Consider the following 20,901-nt stretch of genomic DNA (forward strand, 5'->3'; position numbering starts at 1 on the left):
TATGCATGGTAGAGGGCTAGATGGCGGACGACACAACACTTGCATATGATTGTGTTGCTTACAAGATGAGAGGGGCTAAATTTTCCTCTCCACATGGTGTCGAAGTTACAATAGTAATGGTAATAATGTGGGTCAAAAAAGGGTTAGTTAGGAAGGGGTTGGGAGGAGTGATGATTGAATCAGTTTGCACTCTTGCCAACTGTTCACAATTGTGTGTGAATAAAAAAGGGTTTTCTAAATTGTATATTGTATTTGATTCATTTGAATGACATGTTTAAGTTATTTCATAATTATGCTTAAGTGTCTAACAAATCATTCAACCAAAATACCCTTAATTTTTAGAAGATATTGATAATTTATTGAGTATGAACTATTATATGCATTGCATAAGATTACTATTGTTGTACATATGGTATTGGGTGTATAAATTATTGTATGAATATATGAATTATTAATCATTATAAAGTGTTGGGCCTATGAAATCATATTTAGACAATAGAAAATAAAGACAATAAAATTATGCATGTTTAAATTAACAAGTAATTGTAAATGTCGTCTCTTAATATTGTTGAAGAGTGAACAATATATTCAAATATATATTAGAAAAGAAATACAAAAGTCAACAACATTTAAAAAATGGTTCAATAGTTTTTATAAAATTTTATTTACTTCTAAGAGATTAAATTTCTTTAAAATAAATGAGGTACCTATTCTAAATTTTTAAATCTTGCACTAGAAAACAATATGTTGAAATTACTACACTGTCTAGTTGTAATAAATATGATGACCAACACTAATGAAACCATTGACTTGGAATGTGGTGGGCTCATGCCTCAATGTTCTATTTACTCTAAAAATGTTCACTCCAAAATGAACATATTCAAGATGTCCTACTAGAAGTCAAAATTCACTTTTCTTATTTTCCTTCAACAATATATCATAGAATAATATCACTATTCCACTTTTTTTAATACAAGTACTCCTTTATAATTTTTGCCCTTTTTGTTTCCTCCAAAGCTTTCTTAACACTCATTTTTATTAATTTATGGCCATAAGCGAATTCGTTTTCACCATAACTTATTCCTCAATTTTACCTTTGTAAACTCTTCTTATTTCCTGTTCAGATTAAATCAGAAGCAATCGATCTGACAAATGAGGAGTGAGAGAGGACCGTGGTTGACGAAGGTAAAGCACCGAACCTATCATTCGTTTGTTGTTTGCGATTGAAGCAGCATGAGCAGAACAATGAGGAGCCTCAACTCCCTCCTTGGAGGAGGAGTGGAGGAGGAGGAGGAAGAAGAAAGTGATGGGCGATGTGGCTTATCATATCAGGAGGTAAGCTAAGTCCGCACAATATAAATATCAAGATTTTTACTGATGGTACTTGGATTCAATTTAATGTTTTGTTGGTGTGGCAGAGGATTTATGGATTCGCAGCATGCTTGGCAGGTGGCCTGCTCTGTACGCTCTTGGTAACATCTACTCTCCGTTCCTCCCAACCGATGCCCAATTTATTTATAATGGAAAACATGGGTTGCATAAATGCTTCTTGTTATATTTACTGACACTTCGCTTATTCACCTCTTTGTCCGTGTACTCATTTCAACCATAGACAACATTTCAAATCATCAAATTGTTCAACTGTGTAACGTTGTATATAACATTTCAAATAATTATAACTGTTTAAATGAAATCTTATTGCTGTGATCGGATGATTACTCATATATATGTAATTGTTTTATTCTTTTTAAAATGTTAAGTTGTACATGGATGGGAACATAGGAATCTACCACGGCTATAGCAAGAAAAGAATGTTGTTCCCAAATGCAGATTCGATCAAAGGGAAATAATATGCCTGTCCACGTTTGAATCAGAAACCACAATGAAAAGGCTCAATGTTTAGAGGTAGATTTCCATATAACTTTCTAGACCAAATATTTGCATACTTATTGCCACCATTATTTTGATAGCAAATTGTGTAGGTTAAAAATTCTAGTCTAAAGACGATGGAATGACTAATCAAAAGCATTTTCGGCGAGACACTCCTTATAACAGTCTCTCCCCAGAACTAGAATTGGGGAGGTCTAGATGTAGTTGAGTGGCTCAATCCTCTCCCTGGAGTAAACTTGTGAACCGTTTTTATGGTAGCTTCCTCAGTTCCAGAGGTCGCTACTCTTTGAGCCACTACAGCTGTGGATGACTTGTTAGGGTTGTTGTGAAACTAAAATGCATCCTTAGGACCACTAGCAGCTTCCTCTATATCTTGTGCCACTTCGAATTCAATGCCATTGGATACAATCTTGTTAATGGATGGAAGCCCTAAGTTTTTTTGCTATGGAAAGCCTCAGTGGCGGAAGTTTTTCAGTTGTCATTGGGAGTGACAAGGAATAAGATGATTAATTTCATGTGGTGCCTGGTAAAAGGGACAATTATATTATATTAATGAAAGGAAATAAAATACAACTTTTCGGATGATCTAGGTGTGGATAAATGTAAATATACAGTAATAAAAAACTATGCTAGATTAAAGAGTGTGACAGGGGCAACACTAAACATGCTTTTTGAAGTGACAGAAGAGAGATTAAAGACTTAGCTGTAAAAGGCAGAATACTTTGTTGGAAACTGGTCCTAATCATACAAAAATGATGCATAGTGAGATGATTTGAGATTTTATAAACTTTGATGAATGATTAGATATTCTGTTCTTTGTTTTGGGTTCATATTGTGCTTAGGGAATTAATCTTTGTGTTTGTAGAAATGATCCTGCTGATCCTTTTGAGAGGCTCCTGCCTATATAAGGGCAGTTGGGAAGTTTCGTAGGAGTGGGACAAATTGTGCCTTGTGAAACAATCTCTAGGATTTTACAAGTTGACTCTTTGTGTTGGGGGTTTGGAGGAAAAGGAAGAGAGACTTGCACAAGCAAACTAAGATAAGGGCAGCAAAACACCAAAACAAAGCTTTTAGGACAGGGTCAAGATTGTGTAAGATGACATTTATAGAGGTTTACCATCCCTGGTTAGAGATTCATGCCCTTGCCCACAAAGAAATGATTTACCATAGACCTTTCACTGTTGGATGGGAGAACAAAATGCCAAAGTTGAGTGACATATGGCAAACTATTCAGATCCTAGCCTTGGGAAGCACCTACAGTGGTCCGAATAAAGACACAAAACTTCTAAGGACAGCGCAAGTTCCTCCATACACAGACATGGTATAAGAACAATATTCTTGAAACACCTAGAATGGGCTCTTGCTTCCAGATAGAAATACTTCATATAAGGGTCAAGTAAAGGAACAACGACCCCCCAAAACAAATCTTCCTAAGGAGTAGGCTGTGGTGCAATTCATCTTTTGTGTTAGGTGCATTATAAGGAGAAAGAGACATTCATGACCATATTTACACCTAGAGAAATATGAAATAATCACACCAACATAAGAAAACCGGATGAGACTCCTAAAAGATTAGCATAAGACACATTGATTAACAAAAAAGGAAAGTTAGCATAGAGAAAACATGCCAAGGTTGGAGAGAGATCTCTAGGATACAAATGCTACAACATACACCTCCGACTGAAAAGCCATGGATTTCTTTTTTAAGAAATTAAAAAAATATCTGCCAATCTATGAGTATATCTTAACTAGTTGAACTTGAGCTCGATCTTCCACCTAATAACAACCAACCCCTAATACAATGTATGCCATTGAGATTTATAACACATGACCTTTTTCAATCATATAATGATCATTCTTCAGTTACAATCGAAGGGCATGCTGAAAAATTAGGCAGGAGTTTATCAATTTTCCATGATGCAGGCATGTGTAAATCTTTATTTGTTGTTCGCAGCATGCTTGTTAGCCGTGGATGAAAAAGGCAATTGTGGTGAGCTTTTACGGAGATGGTCATGATTGCTAATATTAAAACTGTCTATAACCCATCTTGTAATGCTCCACTCGGAGATCCTTGGAACAAGGATAAACAAAGCTAACACACACACACACACACACACACACACACACACACACATATTTAAAGGATTAAGGTGCAACAAACAACATCCACACAAGAATGCAATGGAAGACTAACATAAAACCAACAGCCAAAGATCCCCAAGTGTCACTACTTACCAACGCGTGCATTACCAACTATATGAAATAAACATACATTGTTCATTCCAAATTACCATCTAGTGTTCATTATGATATTCATTTTAAACCCAAAATACAAGTTCTTAGGTAATTAATCATGCAAGTTAATCTCCAATTACCACGACACAAACTTTGAGGGTAATTCCCGAAATACAACCCCCAACCGATCTGTTTTGATCTAGGAAGGTGCAGGACCCAAAAGGGTATCCAAAACCACAACTCAACTTTTTGAAAAGTCCGTGTACACGTTCACTATTTGTCATACGACCAAACAACTTATCAAGCTCGTACGAGTCAGGATTGGCCCTTGGATGAGCTTTCCCCACAAGTTGTACGAGTTACCTTCCCAACGTACGAGTTAGCAAAGGTTCGTACTAGTCGTTGCATCCCCGTACGAGTGAATGGTTGTTTCGTATGAGACTTTGCATTCCCATACGACCTCAGGATGACAACAAAAAGTCAAAACAAAAGAAATGAATAAAGGAGAACCTCCACACCGAGGAGTATTGGATCCGCGAAAATCTAGGAGTGATCTCGCTAGAGCATAGAAATGATCTCGCGAGAGCATTGAAATGAATCTAAATATCTAAACATGCTAAAATACAAACATTACATATAAGGTCTAACTCAATTATGAACATCATCAAGAAAGCAAGTACATAAGCAACATCGCAATGAAGGGAAATGTACAGCTAAAAGATGCATCATCTAATCATGGCATTGATAATAACGTAAATCACAAGGAAACATACTCTGACAACCGATGAATCCAAGTGAAGCATCAAGCTTTGGTCCTGAACTAGAAGTAGACCAACTCTTAACATTGGTCCCCAGTAGTGGTATAGGTAGCTACACCTCCCAACCACGTGGTACCCGTAGGCCCACTCTTGCCATGCTGATCGAGGTAGTTTTTAGATCACAAACACAAAGTATAGTCATCCAAGGATAACACTCATGCCAAGCAAAACAAGGGACTGAGACCTAGATCACAAGACAATGCAATACAACAGGTCCTGGTGAGGCACTCTAGGGGATAACCATGTAGGGACTCCAGTGGAGTGTAAATTGCTTGGTATCGAGAAGCCCAAGCTATAGGTGGTGCAAAAACAATTTCTTTGGGAGGCCATCACATTGTGCCCTTGTACTAACTTGCGTAGAAGACTAGTAATGTACAAGCACCACACCCTCGTATCGACTTCTTTGGGATGCTTGATAACCATAAACGTGTGCACTTATCTTATCATTAAGTTTATTTCCCCATTAGTTAATTTGGTTATCACTTATTAGAACCTCTTTACATTACCTTGTCGTCCACTTTCCTGCCAGGTACACGAGAGAAGCCACTCCACTACCTACCCTACATACCCATGCTCATCACGCGATGAGTGCCTGTAAACCATGCAAATTCCCAACCCAACCCTCAAATGGACAATATTTCCACCGACCTCTATCGGGGAGCTTGGGTCTTGCAAGATCCTATCATACACACGCGCAGATGTTTGTGTGTGGGCAGAATCAACTTCACAAAGGATTACATAATACCAAAACAAGCATTGGATGAGAAAAGCCAAAACAAGTATAAAAATTTTCTCAATAGGGCATATTGTTTGGAGTACGAGTTTGACATGAATCCCAATGAAGACTAAGTAAAAACATGTTCGGATTGGAAACCTAGCAAACATTCCAAATCCATGACCAAGTCAAGTGCCAAGAAATACTCGAGAAAATTGAGTGGCACACAAAACGAGGTGATGTAAAAATTGCTTAAATATTAAAGTTGTCGAAATCAGACGTAATAAAAATCCACTTTCCAAATGGGATCAAACACCCAAAAATCAACTAAAATTTGAGCTACAAGCTCATATGCAAAATTGGGCAGCATAACACTTCAAAAGATTACAAATTAAATTCAAACAAACTACAAATGCTCATACCCTCCTAACCAGGTCAAATTAAATCATGCAAATGGAGGGGAACACTAGTTCTTATCCTCCAACCATTTAGCAACGAAAAACGGAACTTAAAACGAGCTAAAACAATTAAAACTAAAAAGCACTACCTCACAGCCAAGAGGGCAAACGGAAAGGGCCACAGTAAAATAAACATGCTACTGAATCCGACAAAATGACGGCAAGTGAAGATCTTCCCGATATGGATCCAACAAGATCACTCTTGTGTCAATCTGTTGGGCCAATCTCCCCCAATGAATAAATCAAGAAATGCTCACAAAGGGGTTTGAGCAATTTCTCTCCTAAGACATAAAAAGACAAAGTGAATAATGAACTTTAAATAAAGTTCAAACATTTCATTATAAGCACTTTCTTTTCAAAGTGGCTCATAAAATAAAACATTAAAAGACTTAACCACTTAATTTAACCTTTTCCCAAGCAAATTAAGCAATTCCAATTGCTTGGAATTCAACTACGACAAATTAGATGGTAAATATAAAATTAAATTTAAATCAAATATAAAAAATGCCCAAATAATAAATCACAATTGCTTAACATTTTCTGTGACAACTGAGGACTTCTAAATGCATAGACACGCTCACGGGCCTAACATGAATGCATAATGAATCCAGATTTACCAAATTACCAGAGGGTATTATTATTTAAATACATCAGATATATCGCCCATAGAGGGACGACATTGGCTTATTATGAATTGCCAAATCACTAACTCCATGTGCTATTGCCGGGATATAAGTCCTCCATAGTAAACAACCCAATCAAGTGTAGATGCACAATAAATAATATAACCGAAGCAATAGTGTACAAAATTGCTTAATAAACATTTAATTAAATTTATTAAAATACTTAATTTAACTCAATCATTGCATCATAATATGAGTTTATTGATAAAATGATATAAATATTAATAGCTCAAGCACATCACAATGAGTCCAAAAAAATCCATCCAATAACCATAAACAAAGTTTATATTTGAATACAAAACAAACAGATACCATCATAAAGCATCATGTCACATCACTAGCATCATCATGTAGATATGATCAAATTGAACTGTATAGCATCTAACATTTATTAGCTATGATACTGGCAATCAAAACAGTGTCATGTCATCGAAACATCTCAAATGCACACATACATAATATCATAAAGTATCTCTCGAACCAAATAAGCCATGGTACAAAATGCAAACATGGGAGGCTCTACATCCTCCCCCACTAGGTATGGGTTTACTCTTGAAGCCTACAAAGAGATACGGGTACAAATCTCTCAACCATGTGGCATCCTCCTAACTAGCCGAAATCTCATCGTTCGGGTCCCATTGGACCCTTACTTGCTCTATGTCCCGAACTCTGATGATCAGCCTCCAATGTTGAAGGATGCGAATGGGCTCCAAAGAAAGCTACCCATCCTCTACCTCCAAAGCATCCCAATCAAGTATATGTGTCACATCAGGGATACACTGTCTCAAAACATAAACATGAAAGCCATTACTGATGTGCAATAAGCTAGGTGGCAATGCTAGGTGATAAGCAACAAGACCGATCCGCTCTAGGATCTCAAAAGGTCCAACAAAACATAGTGCTAACTTAGAGCCTTTCCCATAACGGCTAGGGGTCTTTTGCGAATGCACTCTAAAAAACACCCGGTCACCAACAAAAAGGTGACGATCTAACCTACGGGCATCTGCATACTCCTTCTACTTGTCCTAGGTGGTAACTCAATGCTCTCTAATACGAATAACCTATTGTTCTATATCTTGAAGCATCTTAGGACCCAGAACTACTTGGTTCTCCAAATGATCCCAACTCAAAGGGGTACAACATGGTCTTCCCTACAAGGCCTGAAGAAGTGACATGCCGAGAGAACTATGATACCCATTGCTATAAGCAGACTCTACCAAGTATAAATAGTCCTCCCACTTTGCTTGTAGATCCATCACATACATGTGAAGCATGTCCTCCAAAACCTGGTTCACTCTCTTAGTCTAACCATCTGTTTTTGGGTGATAAGCTGAACTAAAATTGAGTTGCGTGCCTAACGCATACCTGAGAGATGTCGACAGTTCTGAAGTAAACACTGGGTCTCTATCTAAAATGTTCCTATGAGGGATCCCATGCAACTGAACAATATCCTGCAAGAAAACATGAGCCACTGAAGTAGCTATGTAGGATGCTCTCATGGGTTAAAAATATGCTACCTTGGACAACTTGTCCATTGTTACCATAATAGCGTCATGACAACGCGATGACATAGACAATCCTGTGATGAAATCAATAGATATCATGTCCCATTTCCACTCTAGAACGAAATGTGGCTACAAAAGACCCGCAGGATGTTGATGCTCTTCCTTCAATCTTTGGCACTTAAGACATCAAGCAACAAAATCAGTAATATTGCGCCTCATCCCTACCCAAAAGTAAAACTGTCTAAGATTGGCATGCATCTTCTTGACGTCAAGATGTGGGAATATGGTGCACGATGTGCCTCTAACAATACTAAGGAACAAAGATCTCCTAACATTGGCACATATGTGCGTTCTAAGTACCACAATAGTCCATCAGACTCGAAAGAATAACTTGCAAACCGTCCCTCAATGGTACGTCCAGACTTAATCTCCGCTCTAACCTCTTGATACCATGTGTCACTAGGCAAAGACTCTAAGATATGGCTGCACAAATCCACATGCTTTCTCCTACTTAGGGCATCCGCAACAAAGTTCTCCTTACCCTTGATGTAATGAACATTAAAATTGTACTCTCTCAAAAACTCCATCCAACAATGTTGTCATGCATTTAGGTTTGGCTGAGAAAAAATATACTGCAAGCTATGATGGTCATTGTGTAGCTCAAACTTGTGTCCCAAAAGGAAATGTCTCGCACACAAGCGCTGCTAACTCCAAAAATGAGTGGAGTAGTTCAGCTCATGGTCCTTGAGCTTTCTAGATTCATATGCAATCACTTGACCATCCTGCATCAACACTGCCCCCACACCCTTTAATGATGCATCTGTGCACACTAGGAAATCACCTGCAGGATTGGGCACTGCAAGGATAAGTGTACTGGTCACTTGCTTCTTAAGAGCCTCAAATGTTGACTCTCACTGATTGGTCAAAACATATTTCTTCCCATTCCGTTGAAGAGAAATGATAGGGTGAGCCACTTGTGAGAAAACCTTTACGAATTGATGGTAGTAGTCCGCCAACCCTATGAAGCTATGAAACTCGGGAATACTAGTGGGTGCTGGCCAATCCATAATAGCTCGGATGTGTAGCAAGATCCACTGCAATACCATCACCGTAATGATGTGCCCCAAATACTTCACCTCAGACTGGAAGAATTCACACTTGCCCAAGTTGCCATACAACTGATGGTCACGTAAACACTGCAAAACCTAGTGCAAATGGAACTAAGGTTCCTCTACAGTCCCCAAATAGATCAGTATGTAATCCAGGGATACAAGGTCAAATCGATCGAGGTAAGTGCAAAATACCCCATTCTTCAAACTCATAAACACTGATGGCACATTGGTCAACCCAAATGGTACAACCGTGAACTCATAATGCCCATAGTATGTACGAAAAGCTATTCAATGAATATTAGCCTCATCGATTCGAAGTTGATGGTATCCCGACTTAAGATCAATCTTTGAGAACACTCTCACTCCCTTCATCTGATCAAACAAGTCATCAATCCTCAGCAAAGGATATCGGTTCTTAACTTTTACCTTGTTCAAATGCCAGTAGTCAATGCATAACCGCAATGATCCATCCTTTTTCTTTACGAAGATGACTGATGCACCCCATAGGGATACACTAGGAGGAATATGGCCCTTGGTCAATAACTCCTCTAACTACAACTGGAGTTCACTCAACTCCTGAGTATTCATGCGATAAGGCGCCTGAGATATAGGCTCTGCTCCAGAATGAGATCAATATGAAAAACAATGTCACGCTATGGCGGCATACCCAATATCTCATCAGGAAATAGATTTGTGTACTCATGGAGGAGTAGATGATCATCAAGCGACACCTCTCAACTTTCAAACCTCCTCTAGGTCATTAACAAAGAGTGCAAACATGTAACATCTATGCACACACTCCATTTCAGCTGCTTAGCTGAGATCATCCGAAGTGAGATTGGTCTCTAGACCCCTAGTAGTTCAACTTGTCCACCTATGTCATCAACACACTAAACCAACTTTTGTCGGCAATGAATACTCGCCTTATGGGAGGCTAACCAATCTATACCCAACACGATGCCATAAGATCCTAAGGGTAGGATATGAAGATCAATTGTGGTGGTGAAGGTGCCCAAGTCCAACACGCAACCATTGACTACTCGCTTTGGATCCTGTGGCTAACTGAACATGCCACCTATCTACCTATTGTGTTGCCGCTAGCCCACATCGCTAAACAAGGGATGGTGAAATAAAGGAATGTAAAGTACCGGAGTCAAAAAGTACTATGGTGGAGAGACCAATTAAAGTATCTGTGGTCTCGACTACAGTACCGTGATGTTCAACGCGACAATTGTCAACCACAAAAATTTTATGGAATCTACCTGCATCCCCTATTGTAGTCTCTGACATGGCTGCACCTCTGGTTGGTCTTGATGACGTCTTCAGAGGGCATATTGCCGACTTATGGCCAAGCTGACCACAAGAGAAACACGCCTCATTGCCATAACTATAATCATACTTGTGTCCTTGAGGGGTGCTAGACTACTGAGCGTTCCCTCTGCTAGAATTTTGTTGGCCACTTCTGAGTTAAGCGATTCTGTTGTGACTGTTGACCTCAATGGAAGTCATTGCCTTCCCTCTTGTGGTGTCTGAACCCTAATCTCTTTGTTGGCCCTGTGAAAAGCATCAACTACTATTCCGACTACGTCCACCTCTCAACGATACTGACTAAGTACGAGTCTGTCTTGCAGATTGTGTTTGAGAAGGAGGTGCAACTGACTCTGTAGGCCATGCACTATGACTGCGAATCTGCTTTGCTGCTATAACCTCTAGCCACATTACTCTCCGCAATCCTTGCCTTCTCAGTGACAAATGCAAGTGTCCTCGGGTGGTGCATACAGACATCTCCGATGATGGAGTCCTTAAGATCCCGAACAAAATGCTGAGTGAGGAGTACGTCATCATGGCTATAGCTCGAGTATTGCCTTAACTCAAAGAACCTCATCTTGTATTGCTCCACTGACATGTTCCCCTGCCTAATCTCATGGAACTCATCAGCATGTGCCTCTTTGTACTAAAGGGATAGGAACTTCTCTTTGAACCTCTCCTCAAAGATCTCCCAAGTGAGATCTGCTATGTTGAGTTGGAGCTTCTGCTTCTCTATGTTCCACCAAATAGATGTATGGTCTCTCAATTGTGTCACTGCACAACGGGCTCTTAGGTTGCTCACATAAGGATGCACAGTAAAGCAACATCCCATATCAAGTAAGCAGGTTTCGGTCTTATTGCCGCCTCCTCTACCATCAAAGTATGGTGGTTTAGACCGCTAAAGGTCTCTCATCATGTCAATTTGGATGGCATCCTCATCATCACGGTCTCGACCTCTCCTATGGTACACTCTTCCACTAGTTGGTGTGTAGGAACACTCACGCTTATGCACACGCTCCTCTTTATCCTCATGCTTTGACATGTGGGAGTTTGCACCCTGTTATCCCTCTCCCTATGCACCACCTTGTTGAGAACCCTCAACTCGAGGTCCCAACTCCACCTTGATTATTTCCTTGTCTTTCGCCTTCTTCCAGATGTTCTTCCTCGTGGTGCTTTTCATTTTGTTCTTCTCTACGGTTATTCTATTGGGTTTTCCTTTGACCACCACGTCCATGTGTCAGAGGCATCCTTAAAGGGACAACAAGCCATGAGTTAGAATTCCACAAAGGCGCAAAAGAATATCAAAATCACAAACCATTAAGTAAGATATCACTATATAAGAAATTCAACATCCAATATCATAGTGGGAGCATAACATGAAGATCCCAATGTTGCAACATGGGCTTTGATACCAGATGTAATGCCCTGCCTAGAGATCCTTGGAACGAGGATAAACAAAGCTAACACACACACACACACACACATATTTTATAGGGTTAAGGTGCAACAAGCAACATCCACACAAGAATGCAGTAGAAGACTAACACAAAACCAATTGCCAAAGATCCCCAAGTGTGAGTACTTACCAACGCGTTCATTACCAACTACATAAAATAAGCATACGCTGTTTATTCCAAATTACCATCTAGCATTCATTACAATATTCATTTTAAACCCAAAATACAAGTTCCTAGGTGATTAATCATGCAAGTTAATCTTTGATTACCACGATACAAACTTCGAGGGTAATTCCCGAATACAACCCCAAAACCGATCTATTTTGATCTAGGAAGGTGTGGGACGCAAAAGGGTATTCAAAACCACAACTCAACTTTCTGAAAAAGTTTGCGTGCACGTTCACTGTTTGCCATACGACCAAATGGCTTGTTAGGCTTGTAGAGTCAGGACTGGCCCCTGGATGAGCTTTCCCCACAAGTTGTCTAAGTTACCTTCTCGGCTGATACGAGTCAGCAAAGGTTCGTACGAGTCTTTGCATCCCTGTACGGTGAATGCTTGTTTCGTACAAGACTTTGCATTCCCATATGACCTCAGGGCGACTACAATACCAAAAGTCAAAACAAAAGCAAGAAATAAAGGAGAACCTCCACATCAGGGAGTATCGGATCCACGTAAATCTAGGAGTGATCACCCAAGAGAATAGAAACGAATCTAAATATTTAAACATGCTAAAATACGAAACATACATATAAGGTCTAACTCAATTATGAATATCATCAAGAAAGCAAGTACATAAGCAACATCGCAATGAAGGGAATTGTACAACTAAAAGATGCATCATCTAATCATGGAATCAAGGCATCGATAATAACATAAATCATAAGGAAACATACATCGACAACCAACGAATCCAAGTGAAGCATCAAGCTTCGGTCCTGAACTGGAAGTAGACCAACTCTGAACATCGGTCCCCAACAATGGTATAGGTAAGCTCACTCCTGCTGTGCTAACGGAGGTAGTGCTTCGACCACAACACAAAGTACAATCATCCAAAGTTGACACTCACGCCAAGTAGAACAAGGGATCGAGACCAAGATGATGAGATAATATAGTACGTGTCCTAGTCAGATACTTTAGGGGATAACTACATAGGGACTCAAGTGGAGTGTAAATTGCTTGGCATTGGGAAGCCCAAGCTATAGGTGGTGTGGAAAAAACTCCCCTGGGGAGGCCATCACACCATGCCATCACACAGTGCTCTCGTACTAACTTCCGCAAAATAATAGTAATCGAATAGACACCAAACCCTCGTGTTGGCTCCCTTGGGATGCTCAATAGCCGTATAGGTGTTTACTTATCATTAAGTTTATTTACCCATTTGTTAATTTGATTATCACTTATTAAAACCTCTTCACATTACCTTGTTGACCACTTCCGGGCTGGGGTACACGAGAGAAGCCACTCCACCACCTGCCCTACATACCCATGTTGATCACACGATGAGTGCTCGTAGGCAATGCAAATTTCCAACCCAACCCTCAAATGAACAATACCTCAACTGACCTCTATCAGGGAGCTGGGGTCTTGCAAGATCCTGTCATATGCACGTGCATGTGCTCGTGTGTGGGCACAACCAACTTCATAAAGGATTACATAATACCAAAACAAGGGTTGGATGAGAAAAGCCAAAACAAGTGTAAACAACTCTCAACTGGGCATATTGCTAGGAGTACGGGTTCAACACAAATCCCAATGAAGATCAAGTAAAACTATGGTCGGATTGGAAACCTAGCAAACATTTCAAATCCACGACCAAGTCAAGTGCCACAAAATACTCAAGAAAATTGGGTGGCACAAAATGAGGCAATGTAAAAATCACTCAAAATCAAATTTGTCGAAATTCGACGAAATCGATAACCCACTTCCCAAATGGTGTCAAACACCCAAAAATCAAATAAAATTGGAGCTACGAGCTCGTACACAAAATTGGGCAGCATAACACTCCAAAAACTTACAAATTAAGTTCAAACAAACTACAAATGCTCATACCCGCCCAGCCGAGTCAAATTAAAGCATGCAAAGAAAGGGGAACACTAGTTCTCAACCTTCAACCAGTTAACAACAAAAACCATAACTTTAAATGGGCTAAAACAATTAAAACGAAAAAAGCCTTACCTCATAGCTACAATTGCAAAACGGAAAGAGCCACAGTAAAATAAACAAGCCGCTGAATCTGACGAAAGGTTCAACAAGTGAAGATCTTCTCTCTACAGAGCCAGCATGACCATTCTCACGTCAATTCAGTGAGCCAATCTTGCAACAAACAAATCGAGAAACACTCACAAAAGGGTTTGAGCAATTTCTCTCCAAAACAAAAAAGGTAAAGTGAATAATGAACTTTAAAGTTCAAACATATCATTATAAGCACTTTTTTTCAAAGTGGCTCATAAAATAAAACATTAAAAGGCTTAACCACTTAATTTACCCTTTCCCCAAATAAACCAGGCAAATTCCAATTGCTTGGAATTCAACTACAACAAATTAGCCGGTAAACTTAAAATTTAAAATAAATCAAATATTGAAATTAACCAAATAATAAATCACAGTTGCTTAACATTTTCCATGACAACTATAGACCTCTAAATGCACAGACACACTCATGGGTTTAGCACAATGCATAATGAATCCGGATTTACCAAATTACCAGAGGATTTAATTATTTAATTAAATTAGATACATCATCCATACAAGGATGACATTGGCTTAGTATGAATGGCCAAATCACTACCTCCATGTGCTAGTGCTAGGGATATAAGTCCTGCACAATAAACAACCCGATCAAGTGTAGATGCACAATAAATAATATGGTCAAAGCAACAATGCACGAAATCATGTGAATAAATATTTAATTAAATTCATTAAAATACTTCATTTAACTTAGTCATTCATCATAATACGAGTTTACTGACAGAATGATATAAATATCCGTAGCTCAAGCACATCACAAGGAGTCCAAGAAAATCCATCCAATAACCATAAACAAAGTTCATATCCAAATACAAAACAACCAAATATCATCATAAAGCATCATGTCACATCACTAGCATAACCATGCAGATATGATCTAACTGAATAGTATAACATCTAATAGCTATCAGCTATGATGAATGAGTGAATGAAGGATTTTAATAATGTCCATGAGGCCAAAGAAGCCTATGGGACCCGCCTGCTAACTACAACCTAATCCAGCTATAACTCTTTGACTAACTCTTCTCTTCTTTGGTGCATTTTGATGATCAAGTTTGTAGTCTTGTACAACTGTTTTTCCTCAAAGAGGTGGCTCAACCTGCTGTTTTCTAATATCTCTAAGTACTCGGATCTGATGTTGCTGTACATTGGGCATTCCATGACAAAGTGATGTTCCGTTTCAATCGCTCTCGTGTCATAGAATAGGCAGGTCCTATCTTCCCACTCCTCTTTTAGCACTCTCCATCTACCTGGCTCGCATCTTAGATGGTGAGAGCTAGTCCTAAGCTGGGCTATGAGCATTTTGGCCTTCCACTTGATATCCGCACCTAAATACACTTTTTCCTCATGACAAGTATTGGGTTTAAATTCTTTAACATAGTGGAACTTTTTTCTCCCCATGTGCCTTGTCCACATGATGTTACAGAATCTCTCTCGGACAAACTTCTTGATTTCTTCAGTATTATCTGGGCAGCTATGGATGTTGATGTCCCACTTTTGCATCCATTTGTTGTTTTGTTTCATCCATGTGGTTTTTCTCCTTTCGAGTCTTTCCTCCATGATTAGCTTTGGCCAGTGGTGATTTCCCATTCCCTGGGTTTTCTTTAAGTAACATATCAGCGGACCATTGCATCCACCTCTAGGGGAAAGGCACCCACTTCTGCTCATAATATCTCATAAGGCATCGTGGTTTTAATTCTCAGGCTGCTAGTAATAAGTTGTTTTTGTATCCTTTCCACCTGTCTCCATTTTTGATCCGACAAGCTATTGCCCCAAATTTCACACCCAGATAGAATTAGAGGAGCGACAAGCAGCCCAAAAAGCATTTTCTTTGTCTTCCAATCCCATAGTTCAGCATTCCTACATTTATTCAGTAATGAGTACGTGCCTTCCAACCCCCTTGAATCCTTTTAGATCTGCATGTTTCCCAGTTGAGTTTGTTCTAAAAGTCAATTCCCAAGTACTTGTATTCGCTCACAATCTCAAGAGGGTTACCTTCAAAGAGAAAAGTGTCCAGGGGTCTCTTGTTTCTCCTCAGCGAGAAGATCATGACTTTGGTTTTGCTGGTGTTACTTCCATCCCCACCTCCTGACAAAAGCTTTATAATGCCTTCAAGTGTTCTCGCAGCCCATCAGTTGTCTTGGCGATAATAATGAGGTCATCCACATATAGCAATAATTTTATCACATATCCAGCCAACTGAACTCCCTCGTTATTGTCCCTGTTCAACCATGCTTCTAGTTTGTCAACGTAGAGCCCGAACAAGGTTGGAGATAGTGGGCATCCTTGTTTGATCCCTATATTGCTGCCAAAACATTCTGATAACCCATCCATAGTTCTGATTTTGGCCATGACCTGTTCATATACTCTGTACACAACTGCCCTTAGTGCCATAGGGATTGCCAGCTCTTCCATTCTTTTCCAAAGTTGGTCATGCAGTACTGTGTTGAAGGCTTTTTTGAAATCCACAAAGCAGCAAAAAGCCTCTCCTCTTGGGGTGTCCCAAATTTTCTCAAGTATCTGAGAGTCATCTTGTGATCGATAGTGGAGTGTTTCGGTCTAAAACCTGCTTGTCCCTTTGCTCTTTTCTCCTCTGTTTCAGCCCATTTACTGATTTTCTGTTCTACCATGCTTCCAAATAGTTTGCCAAGAAGGGGATTGATCATGATGGTCCGATAATTAGATGGGTTGTTTGTGTCTCCACTTTTGTGAATCAGGACTACCACACTAGTCGTCTAGTTTTTAGGAAAGCCCTCCACTTCGGTGCTGTTAAAGATATGATGGATGTGAGGGGCAAGAAGATCAACACCCCATTGTAGGTATTCTTCTTGAAGCTCATCAATTTCTTTTTGCCTTTCTTGATGCTAACCTCCTTATGCTTTGGGTAATATCTTCAATATCAAATAGCTCCCCTATGTGCTTAGTTATTGGAGTATCATGCTCGCCTAGCTCGCTTTGGCATATTCTAGCCATTGAGTTTCAATTATGTTATTCTCGGTTTGTTTCTTTTTATGTTTGAGTTCATTCCAGAACTTTTTGGGGCTGTTTTTTCTGAGATTTATCGGCTCAAGTCTTCTTAGGATCATATATTGTTCCTTCTTCCGTTTTAGCAACTTGAAATACTCGTTTTTTCCATCATTCTTTTGCCCTCTCATATTGCTTTTTGCCTTCTTGCATTCCTTAGCAAACCACGGGTTAGCCGGGAATGTGTTCTTATTATCTCTTTTGGGTTTAGTTCTTTTGCATTCCTCAAGTGCCTTGCTAATAATGGGAACGAGGTTCTCGTTGTTCACTTGGTGCTGATTGGGAGCACTTAAGTTCTTTTGCTGATTGTTGGATATCCTATGAAGAGAGTTTCTAAAAATTTCTTGATTTTCGTTAGTCATTAGGATCCTACTTGGTCGAGGGTCTTTTCTTTCTTTGTAGATATGTTGATCGCTTTGTTGATCTTTTATGTGAGTGGCCAGCTTGAGTGAGATCAGATATGAGTTTAGTCCGATTGGACAGTCCTCTATCTCAAACTCCAATATCTTTGAGGTCTAGTTTGGAGAGCAAATGACATAATCTACTACACTTTTCCCATTGTAGGTTTTACAAGTAATGTTTTTTGAGTTAGGCCATTTCTCCGTTCCATTACAAATGACCATGTTTTGAAGGCAGCATATCCCCACTAATTCTGCCCCAAAATGGTTGACCTTGCCTTTGTCGTCCTGTGATGACAGCTCCCAATGTTGGGCCCCTTCTTCCTCTAGCCATAATGGATCCCTGCTTTCTTTGTACCCTTTTTCCAAATTGAGAGTCTGATTGTTTGCTGTCCTAGCATTGAAGTCACCTATGAGTAGGATTTCACCTAAGGCGCTAAATATAGAGATGTCCTTTTTGAGCGAGACAAATGGATCTTCATGGTCTAGATGTATTTTCTTATAGAATTTTGATCCCTTAGGAGCAAAGTAATGTGCTGCCACCCGAGTAGAAACTTGATTTTCTATTATTTTTATCCATATGTATTGGTTGTTTGCGTGTTCCTTTTCCATATTAATAAATCTGCCCCATGTTTCCTTAATCAAAATGGTGATACCTCCGTGCCCTTTGCCACTTTTCGACCTTTCGTTCCACACTGAGAATTTACTGTAACCTTCAAACTCTGGTACCTTGCAACCATCATGTTTGTGTGTCTCTATGAGCATAATAATATCCTCATCCCTAGCTATGGGCCCCAACCTAGGTCCTCTCCTCCATGGGTATCCTCTATAGTTCCAGCTAACTACGGTTAAGAATTCCTGGGTGGGCCCAAGTTCCTATTTGTCATGTGTTATTTTGTCATTGATATGGGCCTTCCTATTTTGCAACCATGCCCATTTTCCGCTTTCCCTTGCTGTTTTCACTTTTTCCCATTCTTTCCTCCTTTCCTCTTTTTGGGTTATGGTGAGATCATCATCAAGGTAGATATGTGTTCCTTTGAGAAGTCTTTTGTTTCTCACGATATTGTTTTTGTCTTCTACGCTCTTCATTGTCACTCTTATGTGTCTATCCTTTGTAATGTTCCCTTTTTGGAACATTAGAAATATTGAAGTCTTATTTTATATATTGTTAAAATTGACTATGAGACGTAGACTCAAATTATTAAAAGGTCAATTTAATGTTATAAAGAGGGCAAATGGTTGTTTACCGCATAGGTTAATTAATAATTGCACACAGAGAAAGAATACGAACATGAACAGCAACCAGCAGAACTCTTATTATTATTCGCATATGCCCACAGTACATTATACTTCGATGATATGATCTATGATATCTACAATGCTTCCCGAAGGGGTTATAAATACTTTCCGAAGAACCTTCCCGAAGGTATCCGTCAGCCAGATACATTATGTTCGCTACATAACAAAAACCTTTCTGAAGGGACCTGTCGGCTACATAACAATAACTTTTCTGCACACCTGCGCTGTTTTGCACACCCGCGCTGTTCTGCACACCCGCGCTATTTTCTACACCCGCGCTGTTTTTTGCTTTCGCGTTGTTTTCAACACCCGCGCTGTTTTGGACTTTCGCGCTGTTTTCAACACCCACGCTGTTTGGTGAAGAAGAGGGTTCGGCAACCAAAGCTGTTCGTTTCGGAAGTATATCTCGGACGAAGAGGTCACTCCACGCTCGTGCTCCGTCGGCACTCCGAGCCGTGCGAGGCGATCTCCTTCCGTCAGGATTCTCTTCCCGTGGCGTATGCAGGTTCAGAAACTCCTCTCTTGCTTCTTCCACCAACTCAAGCTGTTGTCGAGTCTCCTTCAACAATCCTTCCGCGCTCTTGTTTCCGTCGGCAATTTTTTGAAATCTCCTTCGACGCTCTGTCTGCTGAGCCAGAATTAAATTTTCCTGTGCAACACGTATGTCATTTTTTTCTTTTAGCTTATTCTTATCTTTGTTCAACTAATTCGGCATTTAATTCATATCCGCCTGCTTGCGTACCAGGTCCCCAGCAACGGCGCCAAATATTTACCGCATAGGTTAATTAATAATTGCACACAGACAAAGAATACAAACATGAATAGCAACCAGCAGAACTCTTATTATTATTTGCATATGCCCACAGTACATTATACTTCGATGATATGATCTATGATACCTACAATGCTTCCCGAAAGGGTTATAAATACTTTCCGAGGAACCTTCCCGAAGGTATTCGTCGGCCAGATACATTATGTCCACTACATAACAAAAACCTTTCTGAAGGGACCTGTCAGCTACATAACAAGAACTTTTCCGAAGGGACCCGTCGGCCGATACACAATTTCTACCGATGACAATGGTGAAGGAGGAATAAGACAAAATGCTAGAGGGAAGTTGAAGAGTCACAAGGGAATAGGACGAAAGGCAGAGGGGAGTCGAAGAATCTTAGTTTGTGTATTAAAAGTGGAAAGAGGCTCATGGTTGGGGATGCTTGATTTTATGATTTAGTTCAGTTTTCTCTCTTGTGAGAGTTTTCAGAAAGCTTCAGCTTTCAGATAGTTTGAAAACGTAGTCCCTTGTGCTGGCAGACAGTGGACGCAAACCCATTCTTCCGGGAGGCATCAGTTCAGGTGTTTCACATGCGCTTACAGGTTCTTATTCTAGTATTCCAATGTGATTGTTAATGTGTATTTAAGGATTGGATTCGTAGTGTTGGTTATTGTATTGCTGTTGTATAATGCAATAATGTATTTTAAGGAGTTATAAGATGTTTGCTGGTTTTATCTTACTGGGTTGCAACTCATGGTTATATGCTCGACATCTTGAATGATATTGTGAAATAACAGGTTATATTCTTGTGGGGAATGTTTTGGTTTTATTATAGTATTGCATTCCATTTACCTATATCTGAGTTCATGTTATATTCAAGAAGAAGTTAGTGAAATCGCTGTGGGAATTTCTACTGGTTTCGTTTGTGTTCGTAATACATTTTTATCTGGTTAGGGATATTTCAGTGGTATCAAAGCTG

At 39.6% G+C, this 20,901-nt stretch overlaps 1 protein-coding gene across 1 annotated transcript in view; it reads left to right on the plus strand.

Annotated features, from left to right (window-relative positions):
- Positions 1-995: 995 nt before the first annotated feature.
- LOC149567704 (uncharacterized) overlaps positions 996-20,901 on the plus strand; it is a 109,431-nt gene continuing 89,525 nt past the window's right edge. The window contains exons 1-2 of the mRNA XM_089820964.1: positions 996-1,335; positions 1,419-1,472. Coding sequence (XP_089677090.1) covers positions 1,234-1,335; positions 1,419-1,472 — 156 coding nt within the window. The 5' untranslated portion in view covers positions 996-1,233. The remainder of the gene's footprint in view (positions 1,336-1,418; positions 1,473-20,901) is intronic.

Source organism: Cupressus sempervirens, chromosome 3 (assembly GCF_028749045.1).
Source record: "Cupressus sempervirens isolate cs-2001-9-10 chromosome 3, ASM2874904v1, whole genome shotgun sequence".
Classification (NCBI taxonomy): domain Eukaryota; kingdom Viridiplantae; phylum Streptophyta; class Pinopsida; order Cupressales; family Cupressaceae; genus Cupressus; species Cupressus sempervirens.